Source organism: Haliaeetus albicilla, chromosome 28 (assembly GCF_947461875.1).
Source record: "Haliaeetus albicilla chromosome 28, bHalAlb1.1, whole genome shotgun sequence".
Lineage (NCBI taxonomy): Eukaryota > Metazoa > Chordata > Aves > Accipitriformes > Accipitridae > Haliaeetus > Haliaeetus albicilla.
Genome location: NC_091510.1, coordinates 2482399 through 2503530, shown reverse-complemented (window position 1 = coordinate 2503530; position 21132 = coordinate 2482399). Strand labels below are relative to the sequence as shown.

At 37.2% G+C, this 21132-nt stretch overlaps 1 protein-coding gene across 9 annotated transcripts in view; it reads right to left on the bottom strand.

The window, feature by feature from the left end:
- ANKS1B (ankyrin repeat and sterile alpha motif domain containing 1B) overlaps nt 1-21132 on the bottom strand; it is a 427100-nt gene that overhangs the window by 185031 nt on the left and 220937 nt on the right. For 8 of the 9 annotated variants that reach the window (XM_069773749.1, XM_069773747.1, XM_069773753.1 and 5 more), the window contains one exon: nt 8835-8941. In XM_069773749.1, coding sequence (XP_069629850.1) covers nt 8835-8941 — 107 coding nt within the window. Of the gene's footprint in view, nt 1-8834; nt 9399-21132 lie in introns of those variants that run through there. The other variant, XM_069773751.1, reaches the window with a different exon arrangement.

The window sequence follows — 21132 nt, the reverse complement described above, 5'->3', positions numbered from 1 at the left end:
CTCTAATAATTCACTCATTCTCCAGGAGTTCTCAAAAATGATTGGTAAAGGATCTAGTATTTCCTCTTCAGTTTCCTAAGACTCTTTGTCAAACATCACCTAACCTAGATGATTCAGAGATTTTAATTAACAAAATGATAGCTTGCCGTCTCATTCTCTCCCTCTCTAATATCTCAGTTCTCTTCATTAACACTGTATTTCACTAATTCTCATACTTTTTTCTTTATGCTAAAACTAAAATTAGTTTTATCTGACTTCTAGCAATGGTCATAACTTTCTTAATATTCCTTTTAGCTATAGCATATTGATAAAGCCTTTTCTGAATGTATTCTACTCACATAGTTAATGAAATGTCATTTTCTCTCCTAATTTTTTCCTTTTTGTATTTTGGTTATTTATCTATACTTTCATGATGTATTCTCTCATTTCTTTATTTTAGATTGTTTCTATTTTTTTCATCTGCATTAATACTTGTTCATACAACTACCTGAGCTTTTCTTACATCATCCAGCCTTCCTTCATAAAGGATAACATGTCCAAGAATCTTATGTTTATTTGCAGTTATCTGTTAGTACCCATTAATCTTTACCTGTTAACTCCTTCAGAATGCCACAATGTAATTATCTGTAATCAAGCTCCTCTGTACTGCTGTGTCCTTCAAACTTCTTTAACTTAGGGAAGTCTCTCATTGTTTGAGATTAGTTTACCTACTGGTCCAGATTCCATTTAATTGTTTCTTGTTGGACAGTGTTGTTCTAAACCAGTAATATACACAACTGTATACTGTCTTCCTTTAAAAATTCCTTTTAATCTATTTTTTTTAAAATTTTATTAAGAAGTATTCCTATATGAAATAACTAAGAATAAGCTGTAACTTTCTATTACAGACAGGCCACAGGTTTTAAGTCTACCATTGCCTTCCATTGCAAAGCTTTCCATTTTTTTACCTACAATGTAAATGCAATTATAAACTGGTGGTCCTTTGAATCTTCGATTTTTCACTCTGAAGAGTAAGCACTCTTAGACTTTCCACCTCTCAACCTTTAGACTTTCTGTTACTTTTAATGACCTTTACATATTGCCTTGTTTTCCAAATCTTTCATTAGTTATGACGAATAGCATTATATGCATCATTCTGTACACAAACATTTCTAATTCTTGAAGTTTTAGAGTTGTTCTTTTTGGTAACAAAATCAGCTGGAAGGTTTTGGTCTTGAATAAATACATAGCAATAACACTGTATCGGCATTACATCTCTTATTTTATAAGTTATTAAAATGTCATGCTTTATTCCAATTATTAGAATATTCATCTGCTTTATCAACCTAACTTTCAGATGAGTTTTTTGCAACTAGTTTCTAGTAAACTTGTATTCAGGGTCAATAGACAATTCCTCACGCATGTAGTCTCAGAATACAGTTCATTGGTGTTTGTACATCAAGATGAAGACCAGTCTCTGCACTAGGCAGGCTTTTAGCTCAAGCGGAACATTAACATTTAACATATTATTAGAACAGATGGGACTACTTCCAGTCCTCAAGTACCGTGCTTACAGATAGGTACCATGAAATAGTTTCACTTTTAATGGTGACTGGACACACAATAGCTTTCAATGTCTGGATTTGGCCCTCCGTTCTTTGTGAGGGTAAGAGCCCAATACATTGATATATACATTGGACAGGCTCTTTTCTCTCAGGCTGCTGCCGAGTGAGCTTGCCAAAGAGGGACATGTACACCAGGTGTCACCCACCTGAATGGCAGAGGTGAGTGGAAGGACACTCCAACGCACGTACTGGCACCTGGCCTGTCTACCCAGTGTACAGCCTGAAGTCTTGTCTGCGTGCCTTGTGTGTACAGCCTTGTGTGGAACAGCATTTAAATAGGGATGGCCAAATATTCCAGAACGGAGAAACCCTCACCTGAAGGTTAACTTAGCAGAACCCAGCAGACAGGCGGATGGACCCATCCCTGATTAAACCTTCAAGATACAACTGTTGAGACAGGTTTGGATGAAAACATACTCCCTCTGACCCTGAAGAAATCCACCATACCCAGGATGTCTTAATGAAGTCAACAATCTGCTTGGAGATGGGTTCCTTATGAATCAATTGTTCAAATGAAAGACACAAAAATTGTCTTGTTTTTCTTTCCTCTGTTGAGCAATCGTTACTGCCAAAATTTTCCTAAAGCCCTTTGTCAAGTGCAGGATCAGTCACCAGCCAGCAGTGCCTGCCTTTTTCACACACACGCATTTCATATATAGATATATAGACATGAAGCAGATTCCTCTAAAAGCCCTTTCCACAGGGGAATGAGCACGGGCTCTCCAGATCTGCACGCTCTCACACGGGATGATGAAGAAGGGTCTGAGACCTCAATGCAGAAAGACAGTGCTTATTTACACATGCGATATTGAGGAGTACAATTAATAAGCCCTTCTGTCTCTCAACCAGCTTGAGGAATACCATGACAGAAGCATTAACTGGAGCATGTGGAATGGGATTATTTGTTAGACCTGCTGCTGTTGCAGGATGACAGGCACAATCTTCCTCTCTGGCACCCACCTGAGCTCCAATTTGCAGGTTTTATAGTAAGAATCTCTACTAGGATGAAAAAGAAGATCTTGAAGCCTCAGGGATGGATGTTCTGAGGGAGGAGAAAAAGCTTTAAAAAAACACTTTGTTTCCTTTTCAGTGAACCCTGGATGGATTCTAGCCCAAATTGAGCCATCAAAATTTTTGTGTCTACATGATAGCTTAAGGAGACCTAGTGAAAAAAATCAATACAGCCTAGACAGTGATTCAGCTGACCAGATGAATCTACTTTAATTTATCCTAAAATAAATACCCTAATAGTTAGTCAGCCAGTCAGCTAAATTGCATTCTATGCTCCACTGGCTTTAATGGCTGATTAGGTGCTTCACCTAGTTGCCCACAGATACAAATTTAGAGTCATTTGAGGTGCTGCAAGTGTACGTTGCCCGGAAACCAACTGAAGCTCCAGACAGGTATGGGTTTTCCATAAATTCTGTACCATATATTCCAGGCCTACGCAGATGTCTCAGACATCTCAAGTGGTTCCAGTACGTGGGCAACTGAACTGAGTCCTAAACATCTACTGACCGGTACACATGTTGATGTTTATATTTGAACTTTTTCTCTGCCCCACTCTGTTTTTGGCTAACAGGTTGGACTAAGGGAAGAGTTGGCCTGCCTCAGGAGCCACAGTTGCAAAGAGTTACCAAGGTGAAGGAGAGGAGGACTCAGAAGAGAGCAGGGTGACAAAGAGCCACTTCGCTCAGGGAAGAAGCCAAGGCCACACTGGCACGGAGAGGAGCTCCACAGTTGTAGTGTCAAGTTCTGTAGATCTGCTGTAAAACTAAAAGCGAGTCCTGGGGTTTGCAAGTGAGGTCCAGATGAGGGGATTGAAACTCGTGGCTCCAGGCATATATTCTCAGATTTTACTAGACATACAGAAAATCTTAAACCACAGCTTATTCCAGCATCAGTGGGATTTGTATTGCTTCTACTCTGCTAAAAATGTGGCTTGCTGCATATCACTGACTGCCAGTTTTAAGGTTGCCTTAAACAGTTCTTCATTTCTGGGTAAACTACGCACAGACAATGCTCTCTAAATCTTCTTATGCTTCAGATGACGCATGAGTGCCCTGATGAGTCCCTGCATAGCCATTATGGGCCTGGAGAGCTCAGAGCCTGGATGTTGCAAAGGTTGATCTGCTCTCCTAAGCACATTAGCAGTTGGCTTCTGAAAGTCACTAAAGTCACTACAGACTAGAACCCTTGTCAAACATTGGCCTCTTTTTCATCATCTGTAGCACGGCTAATTTAAGAAAGGTGTTGGCAGACTGACTCACTCTTTCAAGCTTTCATCTAATGCCCAAATCATCAATCTCTGCACCAGGCATTTTTGGATAAAAGCTGTGGTGGTCTCTACAAGTGCAGGACTTGGAGCCAATGCACATAGACTATTTCTTTCAGGTGCATTTCACTCTAAAGAAATAAAATTGCTTCTCTCCTTTATACTCAATACAGAGTTTAAGATCCTCCAGAGAGATTAAAGGCAAGAAGAATTACTGGGTATTCCAGGACAGCAAATCCCAGGAATGACACCTGAGAGAGGGTAGTCTCCAGATAAACTTCAGCTGACTAATAAACCTCCAGACCTAGTACAAAATGAAAGAAAATAAAAAAAGAAAGAGAGAGAGGAAGGGAAAAAGAAAAGTCAAAACTTAACTCAAAACTAAATCCAAAAGGATTTAGGCAGCTGAGGAGAATTGAGAAGGTAGTCCATGCCTAGCACTGTGAAACCAGGTAAATACTTGTGCAGGTAAGTTCACTGGATGAATACAAATGCAGAAAATTATCAGAAGGAAAAGAAATGCATATGCAGCTAAGATACTAGGTGGAAACTCCAGGCAGCTATATTCAGTTCCTAGACAAGCTCCTAGACCTACAACATTTAAGATTCATTTCAGCTGCATAAGCATCATAAGTCATCGCAGATGACTCCAGAGCCATCTGAGATGCTCGGTGGTATCCCACCTAGACTCCAGCTGCTAAGCATGAAGGACCTGGCTGTCTCTTGCCCTCAGTAATACTGGTCAGCCCTGTCTGGATCTCCTGGATCCTCTACAGTATCTCAATTGGTACTAGATACCTATGTTTAAGCAACTGAATTGATCTGTTAAACATTATGTTAGTAGCTATTTTAAGAACTAGTGCCTCTTATCTCAAATGTATAAGCAATTTTAAATTCCAGCCTGCGGTCACTCTATGCCTCAGTTTCCCAACAGTGAAAAAGAGAGAATTTAAAAAAATACTTAGACAATACTTAGATCCTCAGGCAATGCAAGCCATTTAAGTACTTGAGGGGGTAGAGGTGCATGTCTGTAAGTTCACAGCAGCAATGAAAGTCTAGCGTCTAATGCCAATTCAAGTTATTAACTGTTACCAGTGAACAATATTTTAGAATGTCAAAAAATATAACAAAACGCTTCATATTTTTCTGTTAACTCATTTTGTTTGCCGGGTCCCTGTTTCTCTCATGAAGTGTTTTACAAATCTTTTTAAGATATATTATCTTCATCAAATTGCAATATTAAGCAAATGATAAAATTTCAGAATATCTTAAACGATTAGAACGACCTATAAACAGAGAGTCATATGCAGTCCTTAACCAGAACTAGTCCCCACTGGGCAGTGATTTGATTGAACCGCTTTTACCTCCGTGAATCCAGAATGGAGTCTTTGATGAAGCTCCAGAGTTGTAGAAAGCTGCATGCAAGGATCTAGTGACCTCGCATTTGTATATTTTCATCTGTTTCCCTGCAATTTAACTTTTTTTTCTCAGCATACTAAGTTATGTAGGCCTGCAAGTCTGCATAAAGATTATAGCTTGTCCCAGGGATATCCATGGGACCTATGCATCAAAAAGATGTTGACTGATTCATTAGGTTTCCTTATTATTTATATCTAGTTCCTATACTGCAATTTATGACTGATCTAATTGTTTTCTTGCACTTTAGAATTAGTTTAACCACAAAATAGCCTTCACATTATGAAACTGCAGTATCATCTGCATCTTCAAATATAGAGCATCTCTGCACAAAGTCACTACAAATTTTTACATCTGAAGGACAGTGCAGCCCATTACACAACAAATTACCAAAGTTAATAATGATTGCATATATATACACACACACATATTCAAGTATGATTCTACTCCTACAAGCACATATGAACCAAGTCTTGGGACTGAATCTGCCTTGGGCCTGCTAAGTATTATGCGAGTGTCATTCCTGCATGACTCTAATAGTAGGTAGGAATTGCACTTGCTATGTGTGCAAGTATGCTGTAAGTAGCAATAAAGTAGTTCATGACAACACAAATAATTTTTTAATACTAGGTTTCACCATATTTTAAAAACATATATAGTGATGAACTATGGAAGAATATTCATACTGTAAAGTTAACAGGAAACCGGCTGTTTCTTATGATAAAGTCCACACACCTCAGGTAACATAAACAAATCTTCCTAATTCTAAGCCCAGTCTAGTGAATAACTTTCCTAATGCCCAAGGGGGACTAAACACAAAGAGTTAATTTCTATGACCTAATGAATGATTAACCATGAAATCTTTTCTCTGAAAAACACCTTTTTATTAGAATGCTAATTTAATTAATAGAATTTTGCTGTTGAGAGTAGTATAAATAGATATATTTGTACTCCGATGCATGTTATTCCATGGACATTAATTATAACATTGTGATATTCCCTCTCCTGTTCTGAACATCTAGTAAGACCTGTACTACTAAATCATACTTAATAGGAGTGTGATGGTTGTTGCTTAGGCAACAGAATGAATAAATGCAGGTCAGAATGTGCTTCCAGAAAAACAAAAGCAGGAATATGACAGAGAATGAAAAAGAAATATGTCTAATTGACTTTTTACTGCATTGAGGTATTGGAGTTCTTCAACGTAAAGTAGCTAACCTACCTGAAACACTTAATTTAGTAAGATTATAAAACATAGCTTGATATGTAAACCACTTTAATAAAGGTAAAGCAGTTCTCTCATATTAAGGAAGGCTACAACACATTTAAGTTTGAAGTAATCTGAATTTTTGTCTTAGCATAGCAGGTCTTTCTTTCATTTTCCTATATACTTTCCAAGTTTAATTTTCTCTTTAACATTTTGGCTAGAATGGAAAATATTTTTAAAAATACTCATTTAAATTTTCAGGAGAGCCTGTCCTTACATAATGCTGATATATTCAAAACAATAATATAAAAAGAAATTTGTGTTTTCTGATCATTTTTATTTCCAATAAGATATGGGAACTATTCACTTTCTGGTACAAACAAAACCTGAAATCTGTAACAGCATGATGAACAGTGTGAAATCAATAAATTAGGAATTATTAAATTACTGAAATTATATATTTTTTATTACGAGGCAATTTTCCAGCTTTTTGCTTAATCACTGGATTTAAGAGTCTAATCTTCCATTCACATATGCATGCTACCCCAACTAACATTAAGAGTAATTATGTATTTCACCTACAATATATATTTAAAAACAAACCACTTCAGAAAAGGCTTAAATTAAAATGAAATTACATTAAAACATTAGCTAACACACAAGTATGCAGGCATAAGTTAATCTGCCTGATACCTGAAAAGTTTGATTTGCATATTGAATAAGAGAATCTCGTATATAATATGTATGTTTACATAAGTATACTAATAAGAGACATAGGAAATGAAAGTCTTATAAATTCCCCCCGAGCGTGGTTCAGGCCCCTCCAGAGCCAGGGGACGACTGGAAAACCCTCCAGGGTAGTTTTTTTGGCTCGTCTGGAGCTCATCAGTTACCTGTGGTAGGTGCACCCCTCGGCATTTGTTATGCCACCTACAGCCTCTTGTGAACAATTTCCTTCTGTAATCTCTTTAATACTAAATGATCATCTACTTATGTAACTAAGACTACAACATATAGAAGAATATGTAGTTACATTTTGGGAAACTGTAGCTTGAAAGGTATTTTGGAATTTTTTTTACATTGCTGGGCTGACAGCACATCCTTGCAGCTTTGTTTTCAAGAATATTTAAAGGTAAAGATTCTCATGATTTTTACTGATATAAGCAAAAGATCACATGGCAGCCATGTAAAACCAGGAAGAAACCTCTACACTATTATAATGTGGAAATGGCAGAGATCTGTGCCTTAATTTTCTAATCAGTAACCCAAAGGCTTATAATGATGTTGGCAAAAGAAGTTAAACAGGAAAAACACAACTCGTGATGATTTTATAGCCATAATCTTCATGCTGTTTCACTTCTGTTTCTTATATGCCAGGTGTAAGTTATGAAAAGTTAGAACTGTTCCAAGATATTCAAGGTTACTAAAAATATCTTTAAAAAGGGCTGATTAATAATATTTTAAGCTCTGAGACTTCATAAGAAATGTAGTCAGGATTTTTGCAAGAGGTTTGAGTGATGGGAATACCGAAGCAGGTAAAAAAGTGATTATGTAAGAACCTTCCAAGTAAGCTTCTCCCTTTACTGTCAATATTCATTTCAATGGAAAGTTTGTGCGTGACACGTCTCTGTTACTTTACACCACATGGCAATACTGTAAATCCTGAAGTACATAAAATTTTATTGCATTCATATGTTCCTGATAAATGCCTAGAGTTAAAACATGAAAATGGAACTATTTGAAGGAATGCATTACTTTTCCACACAGGGCATAAGTTTCAACAAGTGAATCCCATAGCTTGATTATCTAAGATGCAAAAACATTTTACTGAGACATCCAGAATCAATTGCATAGAGAGCACGCTTCATTAAATAATTTTATGTTATTAAAATACCTCTTAATGCAAGAATGGCATTGCATGTTATTTAATTATTATTACAATGATGTTAATGTTTAAAGAAAAGTAATAATGTGATGTATTGCAGATAGGGGTGTTTACAGCTTTTACATACTGTGAAAATCCTGCGATGGATTAAAAGAACTGTGCATTTTTCCTTTTTAATCTCAAGATTGATGAGGGGGACAAAGAACCTTAATATTCAGTTTTTCTTTTACCATATTTCTGGCTAGAATATTTTGTAACGTGTACAGCTTGGAAGTTTACACAAGGACAGCTTATATATTAATTTAGCTAGACATAGAAAAGTGAAACACTAAACAGATTTTCTTAGTGCAATGCAGAATAGCTCTAAGGTTTTTATGAGCACAGAAGAGACAGACAAAAAAGGCAGCTACAGTGTATATACAGAGCTATGCACGGAAGATTTCTTACCATAAATTGCACATTGTCAAATCCATTAGCCAGCAAGTGGTTTTCATACTGAGGTAGCCCAATATTTTCCAACCATTGTCCCACTGTCTGGACAGGGCATCGGGGTCCTGTAGGAGGGTGAAGAGGGAGGCGTTTAAGCAACGAATAACCATCCACTGGATAATAGCGGTAGTCCTGGGCTGAGAGGTGGCATTGCCACATCGTGTTCCTGGGAAAGTTGGTATCAAAGGAGCCCGCCAGCTTGACAGATTAATGTTTTCAGCAAGCAGAAAAGTCAGAAGTAAAACATAGTTTACAGGGCAGTATATAGCGTAAGATCTGATCCTAGCTCTACATTTCTTAGTTATTAATCTTTACTACAGACCAGTACGTCATACAGTAGGGAAAAAAAAAAAAAGCAAGCATATCAAGCTGTCAGCTAAGCTGTTCTCCGTTATATGTGATTGTTGGAATACTCCACAATGAGCAATGCACTGCCAGCAGCAAGAATTCTTTTTATCAAGTACTCCTACACTCATCAGTATGCAGGTCCATGCTTCTTGCTCCCCCTCGCTCGCTCCCCTTCATTACCCAGCCTAGGCTACACCTCGCATTTTCAATAATAGCCATCAGATAAGGCAGATTTTTTTTTTGTCTGCAAGCTGTAAGCCTGCTGCTGCTGCCTCCTCCTACACACCCATCCAAGCGTCAATCTTGAATGATGAGAGCAGTCAAAACAAATGCAGAAAATAGCAAGATTCAAAAGCAACCTAGAGCACTTAAATCTGAATAGAATCTTCATACCGGTTACGCTTTACATATCTGTTTGTTGTAGATTTTTACGTTTCACAAGACATTAAGAAATGCAATACATAAACCGTAGCCTATGGCGTGGTTTGCTGTGCCTTCCCCTTTCCCCTTTTAATACAAGATAGGTAGTGGTCTGCATCTCTGCTTATATAATAGCAAAAGCCTTTAATGAATCGATAATGAATACGTTTCACAGTTTCTCTCCTGTAGTACAGCAAAAGACATAAACGGCACAACAATTTTAGTCAAAGTAATTAGATTATCTGCATGATTTCTTCAACCGTAAAATATTATAAGACACAAGAAAACCGTCATGCCAACATATAATAATTCAACTTGAAAAGGTCACCATTTCAAATGAATAATTAAAAGAATATTTTTACTAAGTAAAATTTTAAGTTTATGTTCTTTTCTTACAAAAATGTGAATGATAGCAGGCAGACATGTAAGATTTGCATTATTTCTAGAGAGGATGCATGTTTTATCAACTGTAACTGGAAAAAATTTAAAAAAAGATGATGAATTTAAAATGAAAGCAAAGTTCATTTTCTGCACGAGAAACCAAATACCTCACGATGTAGTTTCCATCCATGTTCCATTTTTGAGACAGTTTCTCTCAAGATGGAAGGAAATATTTAACACCTTTGTTCTGAGAAGAATGTTTACTAAACTTTTACTTTTCATAACAGGATCAAAGGACTTAGTAAAAAAGGTAGAAAATGGTATATTCAGGGTACAATTGTAAGAAGAATCCTGTCCACTAGAACTTCATTTATTGAACACAGTAATTACTTTTCTTTGTTTTTCTTGTCCATTGTGAATCTCAAGCAATGACCATCTCTAAGGAGGAATTTAATTCCAGGCATAAGGAAATTACAGATATCTGTCAAGGGCATCATCTGGGATTGATGATACTATGGCAGAAAACTGTTTCATAGAAATCCAAACCTACAGTCTGACCGACACGTTATAACACAAAGTCTCTGCAAGTGATGTGCAGAGGCTCCCCGAGCAGTTGCAGAACAGACTAAACTTAGCTGGATATTTAAAATCAAGAATATTATAAGAGTTTCAACTCCAACCTGACTAGTCCTTGGACTAAAACAGGATGACCTTTCACTCTGATATCGCTGCTTGGATTTGTGGAACAACTCACGCAAACTGAAGGACGTAATGATTTTGTAGAATAATTTTAGTTGAGCCATAGAAGATCTTTCATGAGGTTGGAAAGCTGCCTAAGACAGGTCTGTAAGGAGATCTTATATTACTCCAGGTCTTCTTACTGATTTGATACATTACTACCTGAAGTATGAAAGGTTCATCAGGTGTCTCAAAAAAGTACTGAAGGCTTATCAGGCACTGGTAAATCTGTATTTGCTGAAGAAACTTTTAGGAGTTTTCTCAAGTATTTAATAACAATAGCATGTGAATATATGCAATATAGAGCATATATTTTTGGTAAGAGTACACTGTGCACAAATAGCTTAATGTACTTCAAACAGATTAATGGATAATGCATTTTTTTCTCAGAGAAAGTAGATATACCAAATTGATGGGAATCTAGGTCTCACGGAAATACAAATGCATTTGTTCACACCTGTCTGTAAATCTTCCCTATTTTGCAGAGTTTTTTCTACTGTGAATCAATATCTTTGTAGATAGATGGAGTATAATCCCTTCAGGGTTGTGCCCAGTTAGCAGCAAGGCTGTAAGGAGAAGGGTAGGCTATGTTGAGCTGAAATATACTGAACTTCCCTTGGGTAAGCAAAACTGAAAGGCTGGGCAAGCTCTTCAGAGAACAAATTGAGAAGAAAATTATCTTAAACAAGCTGAGAATTAAATCCTTGCTGAATTTTTCTTAGTTGACTGAGAAGTCATGAATTTCTTTGGAAAGGATTCCTGACTTTGTCTTCCCCTTTCCCCCATAAACAGAACCATTGATATTGGAAAGAGACCTAGTGAAGCATAATCCCGCTCTTTGAAAGGACTGTGCATGATTGGCTCCTGTATTTCCCATACATGCACAGACACAAATGTCTCTGCATCCAGCGTCCCCCACCAACAAAAATATTCTGCCCACAATAAGGCACAGCCAATAATCAATGTACCAGTTTCATGGTCAAACTGCTTCTTCCTTACCTTACTATAAACAGCATGGAAGTTATGCTGCCAGGGATGAGAAGTGCTTGGCTCAACGCCTAGCAACAGTGTAGGCAAAATTCAGCTTTTGAGTGGCTCCCCAGACACATTTCCTCATGTAGCTGTTGGTACTGTGTCTAACTATCTCCACGGCCCCAGTACTGGATGATTATAGCACTGCTGGTCCCACTGCGCACTCTCCTCCAACTCTGTCCTCTGCTGGTATAACTACAGGTCTGGACCCATCAACACAACATAAGGTTGCTCAGCAAGGGGAAAGAAAATAAGCAGAAACACAGCCAGCTTGCCGCCTTGTCCTCATCCCTGACTATCACCTCATTGCTAAAGTATCCCGTTATCTGAAAGACTTTCTCTCTCTCTTCTGCCAAAGATAGTACTAAGGCAAAGGCAAAGGCAGGCACAGAGCAGAGGCAGGAACGCGGGGATTAGGGTCAAGTCTTTCGTTACGGGAACGTGCAGCTCTTTAGATCTCCTTGTTCTTTGCCAGCCCAAGAGACTTATCTTGGGGGGGCTGCTTGGACAGTTTTTCTGAGCCAGTGCAAGTGGAACCTGGAGCAGGTGTTATTGCTTTGAAACTAGAAGGCTGTCTCTTCATTTTGCTAGTCTGTGATTCAGTGCCAGCCCCACCAGTGTGCTGCTGCAGGCAGTGCCTGCTTTGTCTGTGCCTAAAGCTGGTCCTGATATTGAAAAACGCCAGGCAGACTGTACGAGATGGTCTCACCTGCAACACATTTACATACTACTGTGTCTTCCTACGATTTCAAAGAACATAAATCCCATGAAAATCCTTCTGTGATACCACAATCAAAAAAGATGTACCTATTCCTGCATGGGAAAACTGACGCATAAGTCTCTTACAGGGATAGCAATACTTGGTTCTTTCTTCTCCAAGGCAATAGAAGAAGAACATTGAAGTGATGTCTGCAAGAAAGATGCCATCTGGTATGCTATACGATAATTTCTACAAGACGTCTCGTTCCCAATGAGACTCAGAATATCTTTATTATGGGGCTTGGAATTGACTGAATCTGTGATATCAAAGAGCACATGGTTTCAAACATGTTGTAAGGCAGATTTGCTCTAAATGCAAAGGAATTTAAGGTCTCCTCTATTTTATTGTCTCTACTGTTGACAATGTGGATTTTTCTTTCTTGATTTTTCTTTCTTTATTTTTCGACTGAGGAAAAGAAAGAAATGTAATGATTATTTGTAGAGGAGGTACTCCCCAGTCATCATGAATAGATTATTATAAACCATTTTCTTAGGTAGGTCAATACCTGTCAAACATTGGTAAACACTTGTGGTGTTAAGCAATCAAAAACTGGAGAATTTTAGTAGCTACTGACCAAGAAATTTCTGAGTGGAGACTATACCAAAATGTGAAAGGATGAATTGTTTAAGTTGGCAGCCAGTTTAGCAGAGCTGGAGAAGAAATTGGTGCTAGAGTAAGTACTGTAACCTTTTTTTTTTTTTTTAATTAAAGCTTTCAGCCTTATCCAACACTAAATGGGATATCATTTTCCTTTTTGTATTTATGATTTCAGCCAGATAAAAAAGTTATCTCTCAACAGCGCGACAGAACTTGTGCTACAGCAGAGTTAGTGTGACAGGGTGTTCTAGTGAATAAACTAATCTAACAACACGTATTCCTGGAGAGGAGATAAGAATAGCTAGGAACAGGATGTTGTACAAGAAAAACTATGCCTAACATCCAGCAGACCAATATAATTAAAGAAAGTTTATTATGGGAGAAGTACAGCAGGTTCCAAGAAGTGCATGCAAGGTTCTGCTTTATCTTATGCATTTCAGTTAGGCTACTCAAAATGCTTAGATTTTAAATTATTTTTTCCATAAAACTCTGAAAAACCTGGATGCCTTACATAAAATCTAACTTCTGTCAGCAGCCTAGCTATTTGGATGATGATGCCACTTTAGATGATCGTGACTGGTGATGCTGAGTATTTTCCTGAAAGTACTTTTCGAGACATTTTTCATGGCATATACAGAAACAAAACAAAATCAATAGAAACAGCTTGAATTTAAATAACACTATCTAGTATCTATAATCTAAAGGTTACATTCCATTGCTTATGTGTGGCTCATAACGCGCAAAAATAACTCTCAGACCACAGCTAATGCAAGCTAATGGAGCAACCCTCATTGACTAGGAAAATCATCCTCACAGTCCTTTTCTGAATTTTATACCAATATTTATTATAACTCTACATTACCACTATGTAAGTACAATAACTGTACTTATAATAACTGTAACTACAAAGTCAGCAAAGACAATTCATTTTACTTGACGGATGATTTGTCAGCTGTGAACTGTACTTTGTGAACCCCACTGGCCTTTCTACGAGTTTGTGTTTCTGACTGGTGATGTATTATTTACCCAGGAATAGCTCGGTCGAAGCACTCCACTCCATCATCAAACATATATTTATTACAGACACTTCAAAGTTAGGATATTTTTCATGTTCAGTTGATTGCTTTGGCAACTTTGATTTAGCCTCCTTCAGAACCCATCCTGTACAGTGAATGAGGGACAGATCTTACTGGAAAATTAAAAGATCTGTTTTCTAGAGTATGGCCACTAGACTAGGACTCAGGGCACCTCGTTCTATTCAAGACTGCCATGACTATGATGCTGAGCAATATATATATGGTATATGGTAACATATCACCATACAGCAAGATTGCATGAGATACAGTTAGTCTTTCTAGATTCTGATTTTATATTTTAAATGAATAAATTTAGGGGATAATTTTTTTCTAAAGACAACAGGAAAATCAAACTCTATTATATAGCATTGCAATAGCCAGGACTTAGTGTCAGATTTATATCCTTGTCCTACAGAACGGAAATACAAGATGCAACCTACTGAATTGCAAGAATTAGTTAAGAACAGACAGATGTTTCACTGTAAGACCACAGGATCAGCTGCATTGGATCATACCACAGCTTCATCTACCTTCATCTCCTACTAGAAGCCTACAGAAGAGCAGAAGAATAAGATGGACACGCAGTGATCCTTTCCTAGTGTTTTCCCAGTTTCCAGCAATTTGCAGCAAAATGCTTTCCTGGAAGAGAAATGGTGTCTACGCTTAATAGTCCTTCATGGATTTTTCTGACTGTTTGGTGGTTGATGGAATATGCTGGGAGAAAAAGGGTTGCAGGGAGAGCTGGATTCATCTTCCACCCTCCCTCTGTAACTCTGTTCCATGGGAAATGGAGGGAATGTCTCTCTGCATTTTGGATGCCACCACAAGGGTAATAGGTTACTGTAACCTTGTATTGCACTTAGGAAAGATATAGCTAAGATGCAATTAGAATTCAGCTGCTTTTTTTCCTCTCTTCATGAGCACTGGAGGAGCTTCTACTGCTGGAGGTAGTGTTGAGCAGGTGATATGAATCCAAATCTCAGTGGATCCCCACTATACTATGAAATAATTCTATCTAACACATATTCCTTTGGTAGGACAAAGAGATCTCAGCTGCCTGGCATTTTTTCAGGAATCATATTCACATCCAAAGGGTAAATGTGTACATCCTTATTCTGGCTTCAGTGAAAGTTAATAACATTTTCTGAAAAAGGGGGTTAGTTTCTTAGAGCAATTTCTGTGCTTGCTTCAGGAACTTTTACAGGGTAATAGTAACACTACATTCACCACCTATGAGTAATCATTTTCACTGTTTTCATCTCGGAAGAAAAAAAAACTCTTAAAAATTTACATGAGACCATGACCAATCAAAATATTTTATTTAATTCAGTAAAGATTTTAGACTACTGTTAAAAACTAGTATACTAAGTGTGTATACATATACATGTATACTCACAGTCTTACTAAAAATACTATGCAAGCCCAACCCTTTACGCTATAATTCCTGGCATCCTAAAAACAAATTTACGTAATTTCAAATTTGAGCAAATCTTTGTACAGCTCTGTGCTAAGCAACACTGGACTAGCAAACAAGCAGAACTGGGTAACAGAGAAAATTTGAAGAAACTGTTCAAAAAGGGTTTGAAAGAACACTGACTGCACAGACCTTTCTCAAGACGTTAAATACAGCCATTAAAAAATGGTAACCGTAATTTCATGGATTTGGTAACTGCTGCAAGGTCCTGTGGAGAGCTGTGGAAATGAGATGCCTGTACTGACACCGCAGTAAACTATCTTATCTTTGAAATTAGGAATCTTGAAAGTACACATGATGGAAGGTTAAGGATTTCTCCTGGCATTATTTTACAAATCAGATTCAACCTGAGGCAGTGCGGCACTTTGTCTTCTGTTTTCTTGTGCCTAGTCGGGCTCAGAGGCTCCCCTGCCCCCAGCGCACCAGATTTTAGAGTGAACTCCTCCTTTGAACAGCTGATCAGGTGAATTCCCTTCTCTCCTTCCTGTTCTTTCTAGCTCCATTTTGTAATTCCTTTTCTACACTCCCTGTTTATCTCACTTCTACTTATTCTCCTTGTAATTTAGGATCACTTGCTCTTTTGTCATCCTTCATCTGCAGCTACAACAATCTGTTGTTTTGTTTCACATCTGCCTTTTTCCTTTTACTTATTTTTTTCTCCCACTTCCCCTTACAAGACTTTTAAAACAGGTAAAAAATGTTCATTTTAAAATTAAATTACTTATCTAAGATTCAATTACCCCCTGAGATTTGTCTAGAGTTAAGACTAGGTTGGATTTAGGTATCTGTTGGATTTAGGTATCTGAGGTAATCCTATCTTAACATCAGCACTTTTATAGATTAGATACAGGGCAATATCTGCTACTTGCATTAGCTCTTCAGTGTTAACCAGCAGCTAATTGTAAAGATGATACTCTAAATCCGTACTGGAAAAAGTGTGTTTAAATGGGAGCAAAGGTAACTTGAAGCTCTTTACTAAAAAAATAACACTGAACTACCTCTCACCTGTTTCTTTCCTAGAACATTCAAAACCTCAGAAAATAATAATATACAAATCAGACACCACTCACCCCATTTCACTGATAAGACAAAATGATAATAATGAATAAAACCCAGAGGTGTCAGAGCTCTGAGGGCACCCATGGGCCATGCTGTCCCTGCTCAGCACCTCCCCAGGCCTCCCCGACCCTGCCCAAGACTTCATTTCAGCTTTATTACATAAAAACTCTATAACCACTTTCTGTAATATTTATCCCCTGCTAACACAGGCCCTGCAACACCAAAAGAAAACTGCGGCATCTTTCAATGAATAATAAAGACATTACTTGAGTGGGTGGCATGCTGGCACAGCTCTGGCAACTCACTGGACCGTTTGCATATGGATGAGGTTTACATAAACGCGGATCGTCCTGTCTGCGAGAGCTCCCGCGCGCCGACTGCTCGACTCTCACTCTCCCACCTCCGGAGCAAGAACTCTCAACTGGCCTCCCCTACCCACAGACGGAGCCCAGGATCCCGTTCCAGGAATCGGTATTGGTGCCTACTGGCAGCGCAAATGCCTCTTGTGGCATCGTACTTGGTCCTGTATGGCGTTTTGGTTTAGAAATTGGGGTGACAGAAATGCAGCTCTCCAGACGAGTTTAATAAACCATACTCCGGGCGTCATTCCTTCCATCCTTCCTTTGTCAAGGCTAATGGATTGCAGCAAGAGCTCAAGTGGTCCTACAGGTACAGGTTACCTGAAGATGTACTCGTCAGACTGGTTTTGCTAACGTTTCGTAACATGTTAACGATTATTTCCTATACTACAAACAAGATCAAAACTAGAGCTGGTTCAATAAACCAAACTAACACCAACAGTTATTCTCTTAAATCCTGGTCTAGAGCTGTTTAGATACATTCCTTGCTATTCGCTATTTGAAAACTTTCGTGAACATGGATTTTTGCTTGCATAAATTTGAGAAGAATGGCTGGTGCCTATACGAATGCCATATTCATACACAAATAGGGGCATTTGTGTACCGACAAGATAATTTATTCTTTGGAATTATGCTCTATAAAACATTTCAAATAGCCTACCAGAAAACAGAAGTAGCAATAAGTAACTGAGATGGTCCATCACATCCCATAAATAGAAAAACAGTCAAATTGCAGAGTTCATAAAAAATATTTATCTAAACTCACACATGAAGTCATGAATAATAAATATACTTTAGAAATAGATACCACAGCAATTCACAACTTTACACTAAATGCTATTATTAGCATTTAATTGAAAATTCATATTAGCAATCAATAATTTAACCTCAGCCATCTCAGATTTGTAATAAAGCAATAATCTAAAATAAAGAGCTAAAGGCAGTACTGGGTAAAAATAGAAAAGCAGTTTTGGGAAGTTTCTTGTATCATGGGTTATAAAGTAGGGGTGGTAAGTAGTAAATAGCAAATAATTTTTGAAGGATTTGACGGCATTCAAATACAATACCTTCCTGATTATAGGGCAATGAAAGAAGAAAATACTGATTCTAGTGTTACAATCGTGAACCCAGGTTAACAGTCTGGGTTAGAAAGCAAATGAATACACTTTAGTTAGTTTGATATTCTAAATTACTTCATTTTCTGTAGGTGGAACTAAAAGTAGAAACAATTCTGCGTGCTGTAAATTCTATAATAAGCCAAAGATTTTTAACTAGCATGTGATGTTCTTGTGACTACTAGAAATGTGAGTTCCCAAGTATTCATATCTATTTAAATCTAAAGACTATTAGATTAAGAAGGAAACACGAGTGAATCAAGTGAACTTTCAAAAAACTGTTATTAATTCAGTTTTAGTAGACTTAGATCTCTATATAATTTATGAAAGACAAACTTCATCATAGTCTCACTGGCCACAACATCTCTAATCCCTAACATATTTGTAAGAGTATTACCCATATCATCTCATGCAAAAGACCACCAAAGATACTGAACAAAGAGATTTGCCCTCAGTAATCACTTTAAGGTTTTCAGTCTATTTTAGAAGTTAGGAATATTCTGTTCTCTTTAAAGTATTTCCTGGCCACAGGTTGTGAAAGCCTCATTTTTGATCAGATACTTTTAACTTCACTGAGGTGCTAATTCCTATTCTGCATACATTGTTAACCTGGTATTGAACTTAATTCTGCTTTAAGGAATAAATGCTGTTCAATTTAGTGACATCAACTGAATTAAATATTAATATACATGGGTGTAAATGATTACATAGTTGCAAGGTTCAGATTAAACTGCAAGGAAAAAGCTGAACCTAAGCAAGTGACTTATAAAACTCTCAAGCAATCCAATCATTCTTTTCATGTCATTTATCACAGATTGAAAAAAATATCACTTAACCTCTGGAATTACAGTAGGATGACTATGAGAGCATTATGGAATGAGGGCACTGTTAGCTTCTCACTTTTTAGGCACATCAACAAACACTCTGGCATTAACTTTGTGAAAACCAAACAAACTGTCCTCGTGGGGATGACATAGATTATTAGTACTCCCCTGGACTGTCGTGGTTCAGTGGAGAAACAGGTAAGACCTCAGTCCTACAGGAAATAACTTTGAAAAATGTTTTAATCTATTTTTTTCAAGTTCTGAAGTCTGCAATCTACCTTTGTTGATCCTTTTATCTCTTATCTAGATGGGCATAGCTCAGCAATATTCAACCCCATGGTGCAAAAAGATACAGTATGTATGTACAGCTCAGTGACTTCAGGGATGGGTCTGACCGAGGGGACAATTGACCAGGAAGAGGACATGGCAGCATTATCATCCCCAGAAATGTTTTCAGATCCACTTAAGATTGCAGCATTAACGTTATCATCCCCAGGAATGTTTTCAAATCCACTTAAGAATTAGGGACCCATTTACTACCAATAGAATCCAGGAGGTAATGTGAGTAATGTTGTTTTTAAGCAACTTTCACAACCAATTACTGGGGTTTTTTTGTATCAGTGCAATTTTGTAAGGCTAGGCCATAGACAGGTATATCCAAACTTTTAAAGTGAGAATAACTTTTATTCATTTAATTTGATTTTCTGTAATGTATAAGGTTCTTCTTAGCATTGTCCCCAAACATGCTTATGCATCATACTACTTCACTCTCCATTTTACTATTAGTTGTCAGTATTTCTGAGCTTCATGCCCTTGGAAGTAAATGAAAATCTGATTTTCTGAGTTTTGTGGTCTGTGTATTCATACCATTTTGCACTCTGTCTCAAAACAAGTATTATGGGTGTATATGAATATGGTATAGCTCTACCTCATGCCTTATGTATGTAATGTACTTATTAACATGCATATCTTCTTTATAATTCAATATTATTTAACATAACTCAAAATTATTTAATTTGAGAATATTTTAAAAATACTCAAACAAGGCTCCAAGAACAGTCGTAAGTACACTATTTGAATTTTCAGAGATTTGAGTAGTATATTCAAACTGCACGTAAATTGTTCATGTCTGTGGTCAGATAGACTTCTATTCTAACCATATTTAACAGTGGAATGTAGAGGATCAGATATTAAGTTAAAAACAAAATGAGAGAAGAGATGGTAGGGATTTGGTTTACATTACTACTCTTTCTCAGATTAAGTCTACAAAATAGAAAACAAGTATCTTTAGGTCTGAGAAATGTTTTACTATATGCTCTCCAAGGAAGAATACATATTTTGCATTAATTCTGTGAGAAAATAATACAGTTTGGTTACTCAGAAATAACAGTACAGCTGATCAGACTGTGAAGGTTTGAACTTTTTCCAAAGGAGAAAACATCAGTACTGGAACGGGGTCTGAATCTCCTATGCTATTTCACTAAAACATTACATCTGATGTGCGGAAAAACCCTCTGAAAAGTCTCAGTATCTTAAGTCAGTCAAAATTACGTATTAATCCTCCAATTAAAAGAGAGTTTGTAGAAGATTCCTTTGCTCAAGCAGTCCTATTGCAGAGTATCTAAATTTAGCATGACAAGATCTGATGGTCACAAGCAGACTACAAACAAAATTGAGAATTAAGCTATACATTTACTCACTGACAAATGTCAATATTTATGACATTACAGTTCCATTTTCTTAAGTTTCTCTGTTTGCTGTCAATCTTCACTATTCCTTCTAGAAGACATATGCCAGAAATCATTTATTCAAGTCTGTGACTATAATGATTGAATTGCTTTGCAAACAGTTTTGGAAAAAGAAGCCTGACATTGAGCACAAAAAGCATGGACAGAGATAAAAGGTATATGTTGATAGGCACTTATAGAGAGAGTGGAAATGTAAAAAAAAAATGCATCAGAGTTAGAGACTACATGAATAAATACGGTCTGATGACTTACATTTTTACTGTATTTTCAGTTTAGCCTGTGTCTTCATTTGTAGTAGGCTGTTTCAAAACCAGCTCTGATTAAT